General features: G+C 40.3%; 2 protein-coding genes and 1 long non-coding RNA gene across 5 annotated transcripts; 2 read left to right on the forward strand and 1 right to left on the reverse strand.

Moving 5' to 3' along the window:
- The first annotated feature begins 1298 nt into the window (after nt 1-1298).
- LOC120024340 (protein CEBPZOS-like) lies at nt 1299-3998 on the forward strand. The gene is made up of 5 exons (XM_038968562.1): nt 1299-1349; nt 1556-1673; nt 1767-1811; nt 2231-2312; nt 2450-3998. Exons 2-4 carry the CDS (start codon nt 1556-1558, stop codon nt 2308-2310), a joined length of 243 nt encoding a protein of 80 aa, XP_038824490.1. The 5' UTR covers nt 1299-1349; the 3' UTR covers nt 2311-2312; nt 2450-3998.
- Nucleotides 1681-8035, reverse strand: LOC120024341. Of its 3 annotated transcripts, XR_005472817.1 has the most exons (8): nt 7672-8035; nt 6264-6366; nt 5445-5513; nt 5291-5354; nt 4456-4542; nt 4301-4360; nt 4093-4174; nt 1681-2514 (listed from the first exon to the last, which is right to left on the reverse strand). It is a non-coding gene; the product is annotated as an uncharacterized LOC120024341 (long non-coding RNA). The 3 variants fall into 3 exon arrangements; XR_005472816.1 differs by lacking the exon at nt 6264-6366 and having other exon boundaries at nt 7672-8033; XR_005472818.1 differs by lacking the exons at nt 4456-4542; nt 6264-6366 and having other exon boundaries at nt 7672-8032.
- Nucleotides 8036-8149: 114 nt separating this feature from the next.
- Nucleotides 8150-21229, forward strand: ndufaf7 (NADH:ubiquinone oxidoreductase complex assembly factor 7). Its single transcript, XM_038968540.1, has 10 exons — nt 8150-8534; nt 8632-8795; nt 10520-10600; nt 10773-10883; nt 11228-11441; nt 17577-17635; nt 17772-17885; nt 18861-19004; nt 19653-19826; nt 20076-21229. Exons 1-10 carry the CDS (start codon nt 8465-8467, stop codon nt 20313-20315), a joined length of 1371 nt encoding a protein of 456 aa, XP_038824468.1. The 5' UTR covers nt 8150-8464; the 3' UTR covers nt 20316-21229.
- The last annotated feature ends 1403 nt before the right edge of the window (nt 21230-22632 follow it).

The following is a 22632-nucleotide window of genomic DNA, read 5'->3' on the forward strand; positions in this document are numbered from 1 at the left end:
CATACATAAAGGCTTCATAAGCACTACAGAAATGCTTCACAAATAATCTATAAGCGTATGTCATTGTCAAATGTGACATAATGCACTATGTACAGATAACTGACAAAATAAAGGAAACACCAACATAAAGTGTCTTAATAGGGCGTTGGGCACCACCAGCCAGAACAGCTTCAATGCACCTTGGCATAGATTCTACAAGCGTCTGGAACTCTATCGGAGGGATGTGAAACCATTCTTTGATGAAAAATTATTTAATTTGGTGTTTTGTTGATGGTGGAAAACACTGTCTCACGCGTCGCTCCAGAATCGCCCGTAAATGTTCAATTGGGCTTAGATCTAGTGACTGAGACACACACACCCTTTAAACCCCTTATGCTCCTTTGAGACCGCTCTTTCAATAAGTTACAGAAATCTCTTTTTCTAGCCATGCATGGTAGCCAAAATATTGAGTAACTGGGCATTTTTATACATGACTCTAAGCATGATGGAATGTTAATTGCTTAATTAGAAACCACACCTGTGTGGAAGTACCTGCTTTCAATACACTTTGTATACCTAATTTACTGAAGTGTTCCCTTTATTTTGGCAGTTACATGTACATAGTGCATTATGTCACATTTGGCAATTCATCCTACAGTGGAAATGTAATGTCACTCTTTATACACCATTTATAGAGTCTGACATAAGCTACAGATGATTTGTGAAGCATTTATGTAGTGCTAATAAAGGCTTCATGTATGCTATATAAAGCCTTTCTTTATAAGTTGTACTTTGTTTAAAGTGGGACCAACATTTAATTTAATAGTGCATAATACTAAACAGACATAATAAACGCATAAGGCATTCATATTTAGAAGCATATAGATTAATCTATCTGTGAGTGCAGCTGCCTGTAGGTCGTCTCTCACCTTTCTTGTGAAAGAAGATCTGCGGTGAAAATAAGATCCTCTCTCCTCCTGAGAAATGTACATGGAGATGTCTTTTTTCTTCCTACTAGGACAGTGCTTCCTAATTTTTTTCACTCATGCTCCCGTTTCACCCCCCCCCCCCCCCCCCCTTAAATTAGCCTTTTACTTAATAAGATGGTGATATGGGAATAGACAAAATATTACATCAGTATTTTCTGTGTAAATTGAATTGAACCCCCCAATCATTCATGTTCATTTTAAGAATCAAATTAAATAGATATATTATCCCTGCCTGTTATCTTGAGTACAGTGACCCCTTGTGGTGAGTTCTCTCAGTAGCAGGGCGCAGTGCTAGGAGAAATGCTTTTCATACCGCCCTGAATGTCTCACCTGCGTTTCCGTACTGCACTCAGGAAGTAAAATTATACAAGGGCATGTAAGGTAGGTTGGTATCATATACCAATATAACCTAGTTCATTTGTAATACAACGTGCATTTAATGTTTTATGATATTTGTACTAAAAGGTCTGAGTTGACAGTGCGTACTCGCCTTCTCTGCTGAAATGAATAGCTGTCTGCGAATTTAGATTGAATGCATTGCGGACTCTATTGAAAGTGAACCTTACCCAAGCCTCCGTCTTTCCTAGATGGCCCCCAAACCATTAGCACCGTTAGCAAAGAGACTGTTCAAAGGAGTAGTACTACTTGAAGTGGCAGGTGTGCTAGGTGCTTATGGTCTTTTTTACAAGATGAACACAAGTCAAGGTATTATTTACATTTTTATATAGAAAGGAAGTCATGGACTCTACCTTGGGCTATGTACACCTTTGTAACAACATTTTCTTTTTTTGTGTTTAGATTTCAGGAACAGTATGAACAACATGCTTCCCTCTGTCCTGGAAGGTAAGGGCTGTAGACAGTTCAAAACATACACAAACTGGAGGAATTTATCCTCAATTCCAAACTGCACAGCAATGAAATCAGCCCCAATTATTACACCTTTTTTCCCCCAGTTACAATTACTGCAAACCAGACATCTCCTAGTGTACTGTTGGTATTTCTTGTATAAACCTATACAAAATACAATACAGAGTTAAAATAGCTATAAAGAGAATACATCATTTCACAGGCATTTAGTAGTTTCTCCAATGATTGGCAGTACAACCTGGAACTGGCAACAGGGTTAGATTGAGGCAATACACCGGTGTATTCATTAGTGGAAACAGTTGCAAAACATTTTGCTACAGTGGGCATGCTGCCCACTGAACCATCATGTGATTTAATGTGTTGAAGGCTGAGAGACACTATCACTCTCTTTCCAGTTTATTACAAGTCCAACGAATATGCTGGAGTTTATGGGATTCGAGAGAAAGACCTTGAAGATTGGTCCAAGAAGGCATAGAGGTGTGTGAACACAAACATAAGTCTTCTTAGGTCCAGAAAGTATTACTTCTTCTTGAAAGTCTTTTTTTGGGGGGATTGCCAAACTGGGGCTTGCCAAACTGTTTCTTCTTGTTAAACATGGCCTTCTTCTTCCGTAGGGTCTTGACGTCTCTGCCTCGGACCCAGTCGTCTCTCTGGGCTTCCCACTTGAGCTGCCTGACACCTGGAGGAAGAGAAGACGGAAGAGCATTGAGCAAAAACCACAGACTGCATCCTCTACTAAAGTTAGGTCATCCTCTGTATTCAAAAACCTGCTCCATATGAAATGTGCCCGGTGGTTATCATCTTAGGGTTACCTTTAGATCAGTGGTTCTCCATCCTGGTCCTAGGGACCCAAAGAGGTGCACATTTGTTTTTGCCCTAGCACTACACACCGGAATCAAAGCCTGATGAGTTTACGATTTGAATCAGGTGTGTAGCGCTAAGGCAAAAACTAAAATGTGCACCCCTTTGAGTCCCCAGGACCAGGATGGAGAACCACTGCTTTAGAGCCATCATGCTTGAGAGAATAGTCTATTCTGTGCAACTTTAAAAGGACTAGTAGAGTATGACTGGGTGTGCTATAGGGCGTTGACGGTTAATCGGTTAGCCACTGAAAATACATTTGACCGGTCATGCTCATCAATCTATAGGTTAACCTGCATTATTTGGTGGAATTAAATTGGCGTGTGTGTATTTTCATTAGTCGTCATGCATCTTATTTATCACATGCACACACCCTAGTTTGAGGAGTGGAATGACCTGTCAGACAGCGTAAGAGCAGGTCCTCAAAAAGCTGGTACTGGAGTGAAACATGCTTTTGTATGCCCAGTCATTGTGCAACAAATAATTCTAAATGTAATCGTGTGTTAATGGTTTTGATGGCCACGATTAAAAAGAGCTGCCATGTTTATTTATTATTAAAGCGCATAGGCTATCATGTCACTCATTACTTTACATGTGAGCTTGAGGCAGTAATTGTTTGAAACCCACAACTTTTACTTTACTTCAAATAATGAGGAAGGTCTTACCTTCAAAGTAGCCAAAATCTAACCATAGAAATGTGGAGGCAATTATTTTATAAAATTACCCAGAATTTCTGTTCTATTGGTTTCATATCAACTTTCTTTCGTTCTCCAGAAGCCAAAGGCACAATCCGAGTCATATTAGCAGCCCGTCCGAGTTGTTGCTATTAGATTCCCCCTTTAAGTTTCTTAAAGGAGAGTTTCATATGGAACCCCTTGCATTAGAGGTGTGTTGTTTAGAGCGGTATTTTCTGGCAAATTGCATTTTGACAAATGTCTGAAAATCACACACTAATTATCTGCTTCATTACAACAGGTGCATGTTCAATAATAGTCTATAGCCTTTTGACTGTAAGACGATAGACTTGCTATTGTTGTATTAAGCGCTTAATGAAAAATGTCAGTTTCTTGTATGCGTGCATAGTATTTTCTATTGGTCACGTCATTTTACTGTCTAGAAAAAATGTAACACTTTGTTGACCAGTTAATGAGGGTTGGTTTGGTTGGTTAATCAACAAAATTGCCCTAAATGTGCATCCCTGGTGTGCTCTAAACTGCTGTGTAGATACTGGCTCTCTCCATGGGGGATATACTGTGGTTTTCCACTAGTATCTAGCCAACTGAGTAAAGTAATTTATATGAATTGGCCCGTGTCTGTTTTTTTCCTGTTAGGTGGCACACAATAGGACAAGGATATATTCAATAGGTTGATTGCCTGTATTGAAGCCAAGGTTTACCTGCTTTGTCTTTGTTGGCCATAGCATTCATGCCGATGTTGTCAAACTTAGAACCAGCATTTTCATCCAACATATACCCAAACTGTAAAAAAAAATTTTTTTTAAAGAACATTTAGTTTCATACAATAAACAAACTCTTAAACAAACGGATAGACATCAGCACACCAACTTAACATTGTGGGAAATATGACAGGCATGACCATCTCACCTCTTCAGCAGATGCAAACATGGCTGTGTCCCCCTTTCCTTTCCTTCCCTGGTTTGGAACCTACAATGAAAGAATGAACATGTCAGATAAGATTCTACACTCCTGAATGAGATTCGGACCAGTTGAACAGTACAAACAGAGGCCCAGCTACTAACCTAAAGAACCACTGAAGTCAAGATCCTCTGATGCCTTCCTCATTTTAGAACCTGGCCTTATGTGTGGAACCTCCATCTCATCTGAATCTTGAAGGGAAGCCAATATATTTGATAAGAATCAACCTTTTTATACATTAATAACATTCACAATTAAGGATGCCCTTTTGAAATGAATTTTGAAGTTAATTTAAGTCAATCAAGTCAATTTAAGTCAACCAGTGTTACTCAGGAGGAGGACCGTCTATAAAACCAGTGTTACTCAGGAGGAGGACCGTCTATAAAACCAGTGTTACTCAGGAGGAGGACCGTCTATAAAACCGTTGTTACTCAGGAGGAGGGCCGTCTATAAAACCGTTGTTACTCAGGAGGAGGACCGTCTATAAAACCGTTGTTACTCAGGAGGAGGACCGTCTATAAAACCGTTGTTACTCAGGAGGAGGACCGTCTATAAAACCGTTGTTACTCAGGAGGAGGACCGTCTATAAAACCGTTGTTACTCAGGAGGAGGACCGTCTATAAAACCAGTGTTACTCAGGAGGAGGACTTCTATAAAACCAGTGTTACTCAGGAGGAGGACCGTCTATAAAACCAGTGTTACTCAGGAGGAGGACGTCTATAAAACCAGTGTTACTCAGGAGGAGGACGTCTATAAAACCATTGTTACCCAGGAGGAGGACCGTCTATAAAACCAGTGTTACTCAGGAGGAGGACCGTCTATAAAACCAGTGTTACTCAGGAGGAGGACGTCGATAAAACCAGTGTTACTCAGGATGAGGGCTTCTATAAAACCAGTGTTACTCAGGAGGAGGACGTCTATAAAACCAGTGTTACTCACCGATAGAAGACCTCATCCACAGGAATCTGACTCTCTTCATTGGACAGGAACTCCTCACAGTTCACTGAGAGATGGAAAAAAATACTTTCCTTACGTCTGCTCAATAAAGGGACCCCTTTATCATTCTTCAGAATGACTCAAAAGACACACTCACCAGGTAAATTGTGGATGTTGTTCATGGCCAGCTTCTGTTTGGGCTGCATCACTGAAGCGTCTGTGTTCTCTGAAGGATTGAGATAAATAGTTTCAACAAAGATGAAAGACAGGCAGCATGGATAATTGATTAGGGAACTGAGACCAGTCGACTAAAGGGCGGTTTATACTTGGTCCAACAACATGTCTGTAGACAATTAGAATGCAACAAGTGTCGCTGGTCAAAACAACATTTAATTTATACTCCGGTGGAATGTCTGTTTCCTTGCTGCACATACATGATAAAAAAGTGAATCTATGCAGGCTGTGGCAATGTTCGTTGTCTTGGTTACTGGGCTGCTACAGCAGCAAGACCAAATCCATCTGACAAGATGATGCAGGAGTTCTAGAATTCTCTGATAGAATGATCTGCTTTTATTTCCTCACTCACAGCCGTAAGCTGTTTTCTGTAAGCTTGCCATCATTACCTTGTAAAATAATGATGTGGTGGGTTTATTTTCCTGTAATAATCAATAAAAATTATTCTAAAGTTAAGACCTTCAGCAATACTCTAGTCATTATTTGAACTGGCTAGCCAGCTAGCTAACAAGTTAGCAACAAACCAAAATATTGTTTGCTTGACATTTACTAAATTCATTTTTAAACTGGATGGGTTTATTGGTGTTCAAATAGAGCAAGTATGCAATTTGGAACGCCGGGCTGCTGATGTCATGCAGAGGCTGTCGTTTTCTGTTTATACTTCTTCATAGGGAATAGGGTGCCTTTAAGAACGCACATTATGTACTGATAGAAAGGTATATGATCATGGTGGATGTATTACGTTTGCCCTTCAGTTGTTTGGGATTCCTGAAGAAGAAGCGATCCAAGAACTTGCTGAGAGTGAAGTCCTGGAGAGGGTCTCCTGTGTAGTTGATGAACTCTCCCTGAGGACATGATGCAGGGAGAAAAGGATGAATGAACACGGAAAGACTCAAGCGGTAGTATGAGGGCTAGCCTTGACACCCACCCAGGCCCATTGTTATACAGGCAGTCCTGACACCCACCCAGGCCCATTGTTATACAGGCAGCCCTGATACCCACCCGGGGTGTCAGGAGAGGGTGCATTCTCAGCCCTCTCCTGTACTCCCACGACTGCGTGGCCATGCACACCTCCAACTCAATCATCAAGTTTGCAGACGACACTAGTGGTAGGCTTGATTACCAACAATGACAAGACAGCCTACAGGGAGGTAGGAGGTGGTGAGGGCCCTCGGAGTGTGGTGTCAGGAAAATAACCTCTCACTCAATGTCAGCAAAACAAAAGAGATGATTGTGGACTTCAGGAAACAGCTAAGGGCACACCCCCCTATCCACATCCACGGGACAGCAGTGGAGAAGGTGGAAAGTTTTAGGTTCCTCTGTGTACATATCACCGACAAACTGAAATGGTCCACGCACACAGATTGGGGGGGAGAAGAAGGTGCAACAGCACCTCTTCAAACTCAGGAGGTGGAAAAAATGTGGCTTGTCACCAAAAACCTCACTAACTTTTACAGGTGCACAATTGAGAGCATCCTGTCGGGCTGTTTCACCGCCTGGTACAACAACTGCACTACCCACAACCGCAGGGCTCTCCAGAGGGTGGTGTGGTCTGCACAACGCATCACCGGGAGCAAACTACCTGCCCTCCAGGACACCTACAACACCCGATGTGACAGGAAGGCAAAAAAGATCATCAAGGACAATAACCACCCGAGCCACTACCTGTACAGATTTGATATCATTGGCCACTTTAATAAATGGAACACTAGTCACTTTAAGAATGCCACTTTAATCATGTTTACATATCTCACATTACTCATCTCATATGTATATACTGTATCCTTCACTATCTATTATTTACTATCTATTGCATCTTAGCTGCTCTGTCACTGCTCATCCTTATTTTATACTTATATATTCTCATCCCATACCTTTACTAGATTGTGTGTATTACGTTTTGTTGTGGAATTTGTTAGATATTAGGTTTTGTTGTGGAATTGTTAGATATTACCTGTTAGATACTACTGCACTGTCCGATTTAGAAGCATAGGCATTTCGCTACACTCGCAATAACATCTGCTAGCCAGGTATGTGTATGTGATCAATCAAATTTGATTTGATTTAGAAGTCGCAGTTGTGGTTTACTGCTAAGGTTAGCAGGAGGTTCATTTGGTAACGTTAGTTGCCTGCTAGCCTCAGATACTTACTCGGGTTCCACCCAAACGCAAAACCTCGTCCAAATTAAATTCGTCGTCCGGTTGAGGACTATCACCATTATTTTTTTCTTCTTCATCATCATCATCTCCTTCATCGTTGTCATTTTCAAACTCGTCCTTCACATTAACATAATTTGTTTTGCTTTCGGTGCCATGCTGACAGCAGCATGTAGAAATACGACAGGACCTGGAAGAACAATGTACGGTAACTGCCGTCTGTTGAAAGAAAATCCTTGTGATGTCTATACTCAGTAAAACTTCAGAACAATATTGGCTATTTTAATCTAAAACGGCATGCTTATATTCGTAAGAAATGTCCGATTTCTATTTGGATTTGTATGTATCAAACAGGACAGTTTGACCTAAAGTTCAAAGTTCACAAGTCAATATGATCCAATCAAAAGCTTTGTTACAACTACACGACTAGTTAATTGTCCAATCATAATTGTTGTTGCCGTAAGAAGGCGGATGTACTTGCACACAAACGTAGGTACCTAGCTTGTTGTAGATGTCCAATGAGTTCTTTGAGTAATTAATACATTATCTGCCAAAGTCATTCATATAAAGATGAACTAGAATTTAACATGTTACTGTATTTATGAAACGAGTTTGTGCTTTTCGTTGCCTCTCTCATGCTACATGTGCAGCTATCGATCTACGTTAGATAGCTAGCTAACTTGATAACACGAGCACCTGCTGTGAAAGTCAGACTTGATGACAATTTCTGTGGAAGTACAGTTACAGTAGGGAATTGATTGACTATTGTAGTTAGTTTGCTGTCTCAATGAGGACTGTTCGAGCACTGCAGGGATTAAGCAGAGTCATTGTCTGCCCTTGTTCACCACCATTATTTGGTAAGGGCAATTTTTCTATTTAGTCTATGTCTGGCCGTCAAATAGTTAAGCGAATGATATTTAATATGCTCTATTGTTTACGTCTTCTACTCTATAGTTAGATCATGGAGCGTGGCACAGAGCCAACGTTTCTCAAGCAGTTCAGCAGAGAAACCAATGCCAGGAAACTCGATGTTCAGACACCTAACCTCCAAGATCAAAGCCACAGGTCCTATCTCAGTGGCAGAGTACATGAGAGAGGTTCTTACCAACCCAGTCATGGTAACTACTAGTTACACACACACATACAGTTGAAGTCAGAAGTTTAGATACACTTAGGTTGGAGTCATTAAAACTCGTTTTTCAACCACTCCACACATTTGTTGTTAACAAATTATAGTTTTGGCAAGTCGGTTAGGACATCTACTATGTGCGTGACACAAGTAATTTTTCCAACAATTGTTTACAGACAGAGTGAATAATAAGTGAAATAATCTATCACAATTCCAGTGGGTCAGAAGTTTACATACACTAAGTTGACTGTGCCTTTAAACAGCTTGGAAAATTCCAGAAAATTATGTCATGGCTTTAGAAGCTTCTGATAGACTAATTGACATAATCTGAGTCAATTGGATGTGTACCTGTGGATGTATTTCAAGGCCTACCTTCAAACTCAGTGCCTCTTTGCTTGACATCATGGGAAAATCAAAAGAAATCAGCCAAGACCTCAGAAAAAAATGAGCAGAACTCCACAAGTCTGCTTCATCCTTGGGAGCAATTTCCAAACACCTGAAGGTTCCACGTTCATCTGTACAAACAATAGTACGCAAGTATAAACACCATGGGACCACGCAGCCGTCATATCGCTCAGGAAGGAGACGCGTTCTGCCTCCTAGATATGAATGTACTTTGGTGCAAAAAGTGCAAATCAATCCCAGAACAACAGCAAATGACCTTGTGAAGATGCTGGAGGAAACGGGTACAAAAGTATCTTTATCCACAGTAAAACAAGTCCTATATCGACATAACCTGAAAGGCCGCTCAGCAAGGAAGAAGCCACTGCTCCAAAACTGCCATAAAAAAGCCAGACTACGATTTGCAACTGCACATGGGGACATAGATCGTACTTTTTGGAGAAATATCCTCTGGTTTGATGAAACAAAAATAGAACTGTTTGGCCATAATGACCATCGTTATGTTTGGAGGGAAAAGAGGGAAGCTTGCAAGCCGAAGAACACCATCCCAACCGTGAAGCGTGGGGGTGCTTTGCTGCTGGAGGGACTGGTGCACTTCACAAAATAGATGGCATCATGAGGATGGAAAATTATGTGGATATATTGAAGCAACATCTCAAGACATCAGTCAGGAAGTTAAAGCTTGGTCGCAAATGGGTCTTCCAAATGGACAATGACCCCAAGCATACTTACAAAGTTGTGGCAAAATGGCTTAAGGACAACAAAGTCAAGGTATTGGGAGTGGCCATCACAAAGCCCTGATCTCAATCCTATAGAAAATGTCGGCAGAACTGAAAAAGCATGTGTGAGCAAGGAGGTCTACAAACCTGACTCAGTTTCACCAGCTCTGTCAAGAGGAATGGGCCAAAATTCACCCAACTTATTGTGGGAACCTTGTGGAAGGCTACCCGAAACGTTTGACCCAAGTTAAACAATTTAAAGGCAATGCTTCCAAATACTAATTGAGTGTATGTAAACTTCTGACCCAGTGGGAATGTGATGAAAGAAATTAAAGCTAAAATAAATAATTCTCTCTACTATTACTCTGACATTTCACATCCTTAAAATAATGTGGTGATCCTAAGTGACCTAAGACAGGGAATTTTTACTCTGATTAAATGTCAGGAATTGTGAAAAACTTAGTTTTAATGTATTTGGCTAAGGTTTATGTAAACTTCCGACTTCAACTGTAGTGAAGAAACCCGTCAGACTATGCTATTACTCTATAGAAATGTTTGCTTCAGAGATGAAGTGGTCTATTTCATGTTCCAGGGATATTATGTGCAGAATGATATGCTTGGGCCAGATGGAGATTTCATCACATCACCAGAAATTAGTCAAATCTTTGGGGAGGTAAGCATTTATCCAGAACAACATTTTAATACATGTATGTATTGTTGTGTAGTAGATAAGTATGCATATACACAATCAACAGTCTCTTAATGTTCTAGTCTCTTGATGTTGTTCCAATCCCAATGCCCTGAGTGATGATAATGGTTTGAGCTCCTCCCTTCTCTGCCTGTAGTTGCTGGGGATCTGGTGTTTGAGTGAGTGGATGGGAGCAGGGAAGCCCAGTCGCTTCCAGTTAGTGGAGTTTGGACCAGGAAGAGGCTCCTTAGCCAATGACATTCTCAGGGTATGTATGTCCAGTCCAGTGCTGCTAAATCTTACTAAATGGCAAAAATGTTGCATGTGTACACACTATACATGTCAGTTCAATCTAAGATCAGTGGAGGGAGCCATTTCCACATTTTGCCTGCTATATTTTGAAATGTTTTTTTTTTTTCTTCATCAAAACATTTCTCGTGATTTTGGACAGTCACAACCTGTCCTGAACCTCATCATGGATGGATTTTATCAGGACATTTAAACTCAGACCAGTGACACAGAATCCAGGATCCAAGGAACTAAACTACACCCTGTCTGTTTGTCTCTCTCTGTTTGTCTGTATGTCTGTCTCTCTGTGTCTGTGTTGTTCAGGTGTTCAGTCAGCTGCGTGGGGCCCTGGGTGGGGCTGCAGTCTCAGTGCACCTGGTGGAGGTGAGTCCTAAGCTGAGCCAGGTCCAGGCCCAGTGTCTAACAGGAGACCAGAGCCAGGTGTCGGCCAGTGAGGATGAGCCTGTGTACCGCCAGGGGACCACCACCACAGGCCTCCCCATCTCCTGGTACCGCAACCTGGATGATGTCCCCAGAGGTAATAATCTAGAATTCGTTTTTTGGGGGGGGGGGGGGGGGTATTATTATTAATAATCTTTAAGGGGGTAGATCAGCTTTAATAGTGCAGATAGATTGTAGATTCCATCAATGTAATTGTATCATTTCCAATCCCCCATATATATTTTTGTAAATCTATATATATAGTACTAGTCAAAAGTTTGCAGACACCTACTCATTCCAGGTTTTTTTTTTTTTTTACTCTTTTCTACATTGTAGAATAATAGTAAAAACATCAAAACTATGAAATAACACATAGAATCATGTAGTAACCAAAAAAGTGTTAAACAAATCAATATAATTTTTTTATTTTAGATTCTTCAAAGTAGCCATCCTTTGCCTTCATGACAGCTTTGCACACTCTTGGCATTCTCTCAACCAGCTTCACCTGGAATGCTTTTCCAACAGTCTTGATGGAGTTCCCACATATGCTAAGCACTTGTTGGCTGCTTTTCCTTCACTCTGCGGTCCAACTCATTCCAAACCATCTCAATTGGGTTGAGGTCAGGTAATTGTGGAGGCCAGGTCATCTGATGCAGCACTCCATAACTCTCCTTGGTCAAATAGCCCTTACACAGTGTGTTGGGTCATTGTCCTGTGATAGTCCCACTAAGCGCGAACCAATTGGGGTAGAGTATTGCTGGAGAATGCTGTGGTAGCAATGCTGGTTAAGTGTGCCTTGAATTCTGAATAAATCACAGACAGTGTTACCAGCTAAGCACCATCTCACCTCCTCTTCCGTGCTTCACAGTGGGAACCACACATGCAGAGATCATCCGTTCACCTACTTTGCTTCTCACAAAGACACAGTGGTTGGAACCAAAAATCTCCAATTTGGATTTATCAGACCAAAGGACAGATTTCCACCGGTCTAATGTCCATTGTTCTTGTTTTTTGGCCCAAGCACGTCTCTTCTTCTAATTATTTTCCTTTAGTAGCGATTTCTTTGCAGCAATTCGACCATGAAGGCCTGATTCACGCTGTCTGTTACTTGAACTCTGTGAAGCATTTATTTGGGCTTCAATCTGAGGCTGGTAACTCTAATGAACTTATCCTCTGCAGCAGAGGTAACTCTGGGTCTTCCTTTTCTGTGGTGGTCCTCATGAGTACCAGCTTCATCATAGCGCTTGATGTTTTTTGCAACTGCACTTGAAGAAACTTTCAAAGTTCTTGAAATTTTCCGCATTGACTGACCTTCATGTCTTAAAGTAATGTTGCACTGTCATTTCTCTTTGCTTATTTGAGCTGTTCTTGCCATAATATGGACTTGGTATTTTACCAAATAGGGCTATCTTCTGTATACCACCCCTATCATGTCACAACACAACTGATTGGCTCAAAGCATTAAGAAGGAAAGAAGTTCCACAAATTAACTTTTAACAAGGCACACTTGTTAATTGAAATGCATTCCAGGTGACTACCTCATGAAGCTGGTTGAGAGAATGCCAAGAGTGTGCAAAGCTGTCATCAAGGCAAAGGGTGGCTACTTTTAAGAATCTCAAATATGAAATATTTTGTTTTGTTTAACACTTGTTTGGTTACTACATGATTCCATATGTGTTATTTCATAGTTTGGATGTCTTCACTATTATTCTACAATGTAGGAAATAGTACAAAATAAAGAAAAACCCTGGAATGAGTAGGTGTGTCCAAACTTTTGACTGGTACTCCGTATATTAAAAAATATATATATATTTTCCTTTATTATTTCCCCTACCACCCCTCTCCTAATTGGAGTAAACTAATGGACAACAACACTGAGGCTTCCACTTCCAGTTTACACATACTATATACATTTTACGGAAACAATGCAACAGTTATCTTTTGTTGGTTTTTAATCCCATCCTTCAGCTACCATCAACCCTTCCCATCCATCTCCGAATCCCATCCAGTATGATTTCTACTTTGCCATATATTTTTAACTGTGCTGTTTCACGAAAGTTCCGAACCCATATACAATTTACGGACACAGCAGATTTGACATTAGTTTTCTTGTTGTTTTTAATCCCACCCATCAGCTCCACTCAACCCCTCCCATCAATCTCTGAACACCATCCATTTTTTTATTTCTATTTGCCATATATTTTTCCGCTGTGATGTTTCACAAATGTTCTGAACCTTTCTATTCTCATAGTTTCTACAGATTGTAAATTATATATTAACTTTTTTTGCTAAAAGTATAATTTTATTATTGATCGATTGACTATGACTTTTCAAATCACCCAGTAGTGCTATCTGCAGAGTTAGCTCCACTTCTTTAACCATTCCTGGACCTGCAACCAATAACAAGCTACATATGGACAGTACCAAAACAAATAATCTAATGATATTGTCTTTTCACAGGAAAACCTGCAGAACTGGGATGGTTGTATCCCCACAATATATAACATTCTATTGGTTGCAATCATTTTTTATAATAATTTAAGTTGAAAAATTATGAGTTTTGAATTCCGCATTGTTTATGAACTGATATGCAAAACAATGTGCCATGGAATCGGTACATCAGAAATCTCTTCCCAACATTTTGCAAACATTTCCATATACAGTTGAAGTCGGAAGTTTACATACACTTATCTTGGAGTCATTAAAACTAGTTTTTCAACACCTCCACAAATTTCTTGTTAAAAAACTATAGTTTTGGCAAGTCGGTTAGGACATCTACTTTGTGCATGACACAAGTAATTTTTCCAACAATTGTTTACAGACAGATTATTTCACTTTTAATTCTCTGTATCACAATTCCAGTGGGTCAGAAGTTTACATACACTAAGTTGACTGTGCCTTTAAACAGCTTGGAAAATTCCAGAAAATAATGCCATGGATTTAGAAGCTTCTGATAAGCTAATTTACATAATTTGAGTCAATTGGAGGTGTACCTGTGGATGTATTTCAATGCCTACCTTCAAACTCAGTGCCTCTTTGCTTGACATCATGGGTATAATCAAAAGAAATCAGCCAAGACCTCAGAAAAAAAATTGTAGACCTTCACAAATCTGGTTCATCCTTGGGAGCAATTTCCAAACGTCTGAAGGTACCACGTTCATCTGCACAAACAGTACGCAAGTATAAACACCATGGGACCACGCAGCCGTCATACCGCTCAGGAAGGAGACGTGTTCTGTCTCCTAGAGATTAATGTACTTTGGTGCAAAACGTGCAAATCAATCCCAGAACAACAGCAAAGGACCTTGTGAAGATGCTGGAGGAAACCGATACAAAAGTATCTATATCCACAGGAAAACGAGTCCTATATCGACATAACCTGAAAGGCCGCTCAGCAAGGAAGAAGCTACTGCTCCAAAACCGCCATAAAAAAAACAGACTACGGATTGCAACTGCACATGGGGACAAAGATCATGCTTTTTGGAGAAATGTCCTCTGGTCTGATGAAACAAAAATAGAACTGTTTGGCCATAATGATCATTATTATGTTTTGAGGGAAAAGGGGGATGCTTGCAAGCCGAAGAACACCATCCCAACTGTGAAGCACGGGGGTGGCAGCATCATGTTGTGGGGGTGCTTTGCTGCAGGAGGGACTGGTGCACTTCACAAAATAGATGGCATCATGAGGAGGAAAATTATGTGGATATATTGAAGCAACATCTCAAGACATCAGTCAGGAAGTTAAAGCTTGGTCGCAAATGGGTCTTCCAAATGGACAATGACCCCAAGCATACTTGCTTGCATGTGCAAGCAAGGAGGCCTACAAACCTCACTCAGTTACACCACCTCTGTCAGTAGGAATGGGCCAAAATTCACCCAATTAATTGCGGAAGCTTGTGGAAGGCTACCCGAAATATTTGACCCAAGTTAAATCATTTAAAGGCAACGCTACCAAATACTAATTGAGTGTATGTAAACTTTTGACCCAGTGGGAATGTGATAAAAAAAATTAAAGCTGAAATAAATCATTCTCTCTGCTATTACTCTGACATTTCACATCCTTAAAATAATGTGGTGATCCTAAGTGACCTAAGACAGGGAATTTTTACTCTGATTAAATGTCAGGAATTGTGAAAAACTTAGTTTTAATGTATTTGGCGAAGGTGTATGTAAACTTCCGACTTCAACTGTATTTTTGTTAGATTTGACATAACTCCACCAGTCCTATTTATATCCTTTAGAAAGATTATACCTGTTTATTTATTTTTGGGGGTAAAATATTGTTTTTTTTAATCAATTAGTGTATTTGAGTTTAACCACAATATTTGTTGTAATATTTGTTCTATCTTTTCTGGTGGATTAAACTGAAATTGCAACCAATTTTCTATGGCTTGTTTTAAAAATAGCGATATTTGGGAGATTATTTCATTTTCAAATAACCGAAAGTGAGAGGTTGTAATCTGAATAAAGGGAAAAAGCCTGTTCTTGAACCTGCTAGAGAAACAGTTTGGATTGAAATATTACTCTTGTATGACTGATGACTAGTAAAATGTCTAATACTTTAATATTTTATAATTTCTGCCCTCCGAATTCATATTCATTATATAAATAGGCCCATTTTAAATTTGTCTGGCTTGCTGTTACAAATAAAATAGAATATCTTTTGCTCATATAATTTAGAAAACAGGTCGGTAGGTGTAAGCAAAACCATAGGTAAATTAGTAAACTGCGATATGACTTAAGAGTTAATCAGGGGGATTTTTCCACAAATAGACAGGTATTTTCCTTTCCACGGTAGCAAAATATTATATATTTTTGCTAACTTTCTATTAAAATGTATTGTTGTAAGATAATTTCATTTTTTGGGGATATGTATACGATTTTGTCCACATCACTGACAGACCAGTTTATTGGTAAACTACACGGTAATGTAAAAGTATTTTTTTTTTGTGATCCAATACATAATATAGTACACCAGAGAGGTTAGACAAAGTATCTAGATCCTCTGAGGCTATGGAGGGATCCAAATAGTGGATTTAAAAGAAAGCATGAATCAGCGTACAATGACAACTTTGTTTTTAAGGCCTTGATTTCTAACCTCTTGAGATTGTTGGATCTGATTTTAATAGCTAACATTTTGATGGCCATAATAAATAGATATGCCGATAGTGTACAACCTTGTTTTACTCGTCTTGACAGTCTAATACTTTCAGAGAAGTAGCCGTTACTTACTATTTTACACCTAGGGTTACTATACATACCTTTTAACCTTTTTTATAAGAGATATAAGATAAATATTCCAGGCATTTATATATATATTCCAGTCGTACTTTATCAAAAGCCTTTTCAAAGTCAGCTATGAATACCAGGCCTGGTTTCCCAGATTTTTCATAGTGTTCTATTGTTTCCAGTACTTATCTTATATTATCTCCAATGTATCGTCCATGTAAAAAACCTGTCTGATTAGGATGAATAATATCTGACAATACCTTTTTTAATTCTATGCGCTATGCATTTTGCTAAAAATTTTGCATTACAACACTAAAGTGTAAGGTGCCTCCAATTTTTTAAATGGACCGTATATTTTTATTTACCACTTGGATCCTGTTTCAGTAATAATGAAAACACACCTTCTTGTTGAGTATCTGATAATCTACGATTTTTGTAGGAGTGGTTAAAACATGCTAATAACGGTCCTCTGAGTATATCAAAAAATATTTGGTATACCTCCACTCGTATGCCATCCAACCCTGGAGTTTTCTCAGACTTAAAGGCTTTAATTGCATCAAGAAGTTCCTCCTCTGTGATTTGGCCTTCACATGAGTCTTTCTGTACAGCTGTTAATTTTACATCATTAATAGAAACGAAAATCCTTACAGTTAACATCGGTTAGTGAAGATGGAGGAGACTGAAATGAAAACATGTGCTTAAAATACTTTGCTTCCTCTTTCAAAACATCTTTTGAATCATGGGTGACTCCATCATTTGTCACAAGTTTCAGTAAATTATTTTTGGTAGCATTTTTATGTTGAAGATTTAAAAATAAAAACTGGTGCATTTTTCCACATGTTCCATCCAGTTTGCTTTATTTTTTATAATATATTACACTTGATCTTTCTTGAATAAGTTCCTCCATTTCTTTTTGTTTTTCCTAACTTATTCTTTGCCTCTGGTACAGTTTTTATTCTATCTACTATTAGTCCTATTTGTTGTAATTTTTTATTTCAAACAGGCTTCAGCATCTACCTCGCTCATGAGTTCTTTGATGCCTTACCCATCCACATGTTCCAGGTACATTTTCTTCACCAGCTATTTTGATTATACAGATAGATCTTGATAGCAGATCACAAAGAATTGAGAAAAATGTATTGTAATTACCATTTGATCCATTGCATTGTGTTGTGCATTGATTGTGATGTGGGCCCAGGGAACAGAGAAGGGCTGGAGGGAGGTGATGGTGGATATTGACCCAGATGAGCCAGGCAAGCTGAGGCTTGTCATAGTGCCAGCTCCCACTCTGGCCTCTACTCAACTCATACAGGTGAGTGCTGCGTGTTGATGCTTAACTCAGACCATTTTTAAAAACAAAGAAAAAAATCTTATCATGTTTGTATGTATCAGTTGAAAGATTGATTTTAAGCATTTTATCGGATTGATCAAAATGTAGCTATCGCTGATGTTCAATGTGAATGGATGTCTCCTAGATTGAAAACAGTTATATCTTTGCTAAAGCCAACATTGACACAAACACAGTCAAATTGCTCGACAAACTCCTTTTTCCTTAAAAGTCTGAACGTCTGTGCAGCATCTGGTTTTTATTACCAGTGTTTCTGCAGTAAATACAGTACCAACCTATTTGATCTGGCCTCACTGGAAGAGTGCAGGGGCTTTGAACAGCGTGCCAAAGCCTTACATCATGAGTGAACTTGGTTGAAACCCCCTTACTGGTTTTAAATCCTGGCTAATGGCTGCTGCCCCTGCCTGACTGTCTGTGTATCCCGGGTTCCACATACTGTAGTAGAGTTTGTTAATGCTGTTCTCTCTGCGCTCGCCAGTTAAAAGTCCTACATAATCTTATCTGTTGCTCTGTCATCTCTGTGGTCTAATGGGGTTTTCAATTACAAGTAGACAGGCCTATAGGTTTTAATACTCCACTTTAGTCTTTTTTTCCCCCATAGATGTCCCAACATGTGTTCCCTGATAGTCTAAGGGTATTTCCCAAATCGCACCCTATTCCCTTTATAGTGCACTACTTTTGACCAGGCCCAATGGGGCTCTGATCAAAAGTAGTGCACTATATAGGGAATAGGGTGCCATTTGGATCTCTCCTAACCCACCAAAGCTATACCCTCCTGGTTTTGTGATGCCTTGGGGCTTAGAGCCAGTGCTGCTAAGTGGAGATGAATTGGAAGCAAAGTCATGTATGATTGCTGATGTGTGTGCTCAGGCCCCTGCTTCACCCAGACAGGTAAGCAGAGCCGCTCTTGTTTTTGTTCTGAAACCCCTCACCTCCTAGGCAGATGAAAAGAGACGGCACGTGGAGGTCTGCCCGGAGGGAGGGGTCATCGTCCAGCGCCTAGCCAATCGGATCGCAGAGGATGGGGGTGCTGCACTGATTGCTGACTACGGGCACGACGGGACCAAGACGGACACGTTCAGAGTGAGTGTCATCTTGTCTCCAACGTGGCCCGTTTATCAGTAAGGTTTTAATACGGTCTGTGTGTGTGTGTGTGTGTGTGAGTGGCTGTGTGTGTGGTAAAGTGATTAGCCGAGTGAGCCTCAGCTACAAGGAAACAGATGCAGGAAGCCGACATGCCCCTCTTGCCCTTTGCTGGTGGCACACGGAAATCAGGGTCAACTACCCTCCAGTCCTGTTCCTGGGGCTACACCCTAACCCAGCCCCATCTGGCCCCTATTAAGAGGGGTGGGCTCTCCCTGCCTGGCTCCCTGGCTCTGGGACTCACTGATGTGTGTGATGAAAAGAGGGGGAGAGGTTCAAGCAAGTGACCCCCTCCTTCAAAAGACAGGGAATCACAGAATTCCATCTGTTAACAAGGCAGCCATGTTTCAGGCAGGCTCACATTTATGTAACTAGATGAAAATGTTATCAATCGTTGATCATGTGAGGAGAGACCTGATTTGGTATAAAAAAGGGAATTATTTCAGATCAATGTAATTTTTTAACAACTAATGAATTAAATCAAATGAAAATGTAACGATACACAAATAATGAACTGTAGTAGTTAGTAGTAGTCATGTCTACCATTTCTGTCATAACACCAGAACACCACCTGTCCCCCACCCCCAGGGTTTTAAAGGTCATAAGCTCCATGATGTCCTAGCCTCGCCCGGCTCTGCTGACCTGACTGCTGACGTGGACTACAGTTACCTGAGGAGGATGGCTGGAGCTACGGTGGCCTGCATGGGCCCTGTCTCTCAGAAAGACTTCCTGAAAAATATGGGAATCGATACACGCTTACAAGTGAGTAGGAACCCTGTGAGCACACTTTTCTGTTCCACTTCTTTATACATGGGGCAAAGGTGACCACTATATAAACAATCATAACAATCCGCTTGTATCAGTTTCTGTCAAAGCATTAAGTTAAGTGGACGCTCATGGTTTTCAACTGCCAATCGGGGCTTTCAAGATAACTTGGGATTTTACTTTTACTTTGCCCTCCACTCAATTATCTTTGTCTAATTGCAATGTTGTGCAATGTTGTGTCTTCAGGTGCTGCTGAGGAACTGTGCAGACCCGTCCACAAGGGCCCAGTTGATCCAGGGCTATGACATGCTGACCAACCCCTTGAAGATGGGCGAGAGGTTCCAGTTCTTCACCATGCTCAACCACAGTCGCCTCACCAGACCCGAGCCTGAGCAGGCCAAGGGGGGTAAGAAGATGGCCCCAGTTCCCAAGAAGGGCCCAGCGCCCCTGCCTGTGGCTGGCTTCAGTGAGCTTGGCCTTTCGTAAAGAACGAACACAGAGACTCACCATGGGTTCCTCTGCACTGCGGAGGCTGTGTGTCAACTCACTTAAAAGTTGCACTATACCTTGATTATACATTTTATATTTTTGTCATTTAGAAGACGTTCTTATCCAGAGCAACTTAGAATAGTGAGTTCATACATTTTCAAACTCTTTTTCTTACGAGTCCCCTGTGGGAATCAAACCCACAACCCTGGCATTGCAAGCGCCATGCTCTACCAACTGAGCCACACAGGACTATATACACAAGACCCGCGGAAGCAATAGGGTTTGGTCTGACTGGGGTGTGAGTTTGGTTTGAAAAGTAGAACTGAAGTGCTGATAAAATCCTAAGAATTATGCACCTTGCCTCACTGAGGGAAGATGGTGGCTGCCATCTTTCTCTATCATGTTCATTAGGCCAACATATAATTCCAAGTGGTAGACAATGTCACTTTGATCAGTCAGAACGTCACTCAAGGTCACAGTGTTTGAAGCTATAGGAAACCATTAATGGCCCTTGGCCACGTGGTGCCTGGCTGTCTCCACATCTTGAAGCAATCTGGTGAACGTGGAGTTAGTAGATAGCGAATGCATCCCAAATGGCATCCTATTCCCTATATAGTGCACTACTTTTGAACAGAGCCCTATGGGCCTGGGTCAAAAGTTGTGCACTACATAGGCAATAGGGTGTCATTTGGGACACAGTCAGCCACTCACAGCATGCTGTGTTTTGCTCTGACAGGCTCTCCCTCACTGCCCCAGTAGCAATTAAAGGATACTATTACACAGGCCGATTACCGTAGCCATAATAACCAGCCCAAAAAACTGAGCGACCCTAACATGAAGCTATCATATTAAAGACTTAATGAGTCATATCATATTAACGACTGAATGATTAAAAGTCATTACAAAACATTTCCCGGTGTATATTATCGATCTCTTTGTCTTGGAACCACATACTGCGCTAAGTATTTTCATATCATTAAGACTGAAAATATTCTGGTATTAATCCAGTGTATCAGCATATTTACATTTTGAAAGATTTGTTAGAAAGGCAACAGAAATGTTTTCCTGCTCAAACTTGTAGAGCGGTAGGAAGCATTTTCTATAGGCCTCAACATATGGTGCTATCGTTACACAGCAGTAGTTAGCCATTTATTTTCTTCCCCAGCCACAAACGTCTCTGTTCATCTAACATATGGCACAATGTAATGTGGCAGGCTACACTGGCACTGTGACAGTTGGATTTAACTACACAGATTAGAGACATAAAGAGAGCTCTTTACCCCAGTTTTTCTGACTCTGTTGGTTGTCTCCCAAATGGTACCATATTCCCCATATAGGGCCCTGATCAAAAGTCGTGCACTACATAGGGAATAGGGTCCCATAGTTCCCTCAATCCCTCGACCAATTAAATGATCAAGAATACTTGCTCGTTTTTAAAATTTCACTATAATAGGATGCATTTGTGTGTTATGTTGTATGGCCTGTCTTACGCAGATAATGATTCACTGTAGTTTCCATGAGTTCTCTTACATAAAGGTAGAATATGTTCCTTTGTCTGGAACACCGCAATATAATCTGATGAATAAAACCAAGGGGACACGAGCTGCAAATGAAATAAGTAGTAAATTCTCTACGGTACTGTCCGAGGCATTTATTTATTATTAGATATGTGAATATTGAAATATAGAAAACATTGACATCTGCCAATCCAGTGGCAACACAGACTAAATGAATCTCAGGTTTAAGTCATCACCCTTCTACGTGTGCTTTGTACTGAACATACAGTATGGCAAACATCACACCACAACATTGTTTCACAATCCAAAGGGGTGGATTGAGACTGAAAATAGACTAATACCAAAATAGGGAGTGTGAAGACAACATATTGAAATTTCAATTGAGTCATTTGGTGTTTTCATAAAACAACAATCATCATGTTTTTCCCTGCACACAAAATGTCAGTAATTTGAAACTACAAATGAAATGAATGCATTCATTGTATTCTGTATTGTCATGAATATGTAACTGGGTTAGTATCCTGCATATGACTGCACTTGGTTCCATTGGTGTCAGCCAGTAGTGTCAAACGTTCTGTTTTATTTAGAATGTGTTTGTATGTCATCAACCGCTATTAGCATGGACAAGCTGTGAGGTCACCATTCAAACGGACGTACCCATGTTTTGGGATGGAGAAACACCAAACAAAGCCAAAATGTGACACACACACAAATTATGGATTTCTCTCTTCAACCAACATGTTGGCTTGTTTGACATATTACAGAGTAGTCGGTCCATTTATCCGCTGTTGGCTTGT

The sequence above is a fragment of the Salvelinus namaycush genome, chromosome 29 (assembly GCF_016432855.1).
Source record: "Salvelinus namaycush isolate Seneca chromosome 29, SaNama_1.0, whole genome shotgun sequence".
NCBI lineage: Eukaryota > Metazoa > Chordata > Actinopteri > Salmoniformes > Salmonidae > Salvelinus > Salvelinus namaycush.

Bases quoted from the DNA above. Each gene is read 5' to 3' on its own strand.
- LOC120024340 (XM_038968562.1), top strand. From the start codon at position 1,556: ATGGCCCCCAAACCATTAGCACCGTTAGCAAAGAGACTGTTCAAAGGA. The intron at 1,674-1,766 runs GTATTATTTACA...TTTTGTGTTTAG, and splicing joins CAAGATGAACACAAGTCAAG to ATTTCAGGAACAGTATGAAC. The intron at 1,812-2,230 runs GTAAGGGCTGTA...CTCTCTTTCCAG, and splicing joins GCTTCCCTCTGTCCTGGAAG to TTTATTACAAGTCCAACGAA.
- ndufaf7 (XM_038968540.1), top strand. From the start codon at position 8,465: ATGAGGACTGTTCGAGCACTGCAGGGATTAAGCAGAGTCATTGTCTGC. The intron at 10,884-11,227 runs GTATGTATGTCC...TGTGTTGTTCAG, and splicing joins TAGCCAATGACATTCTCAGG to GTGTTCAGTCAGCTGCGTGG. The intron at 19,827-20,075 runs GTGAGTAGGAAC...TTGTGTCTTCAG, and splicing joins GAATCGATACACGCTTACAA to GTGCTGCTGAGGAACTGTGC.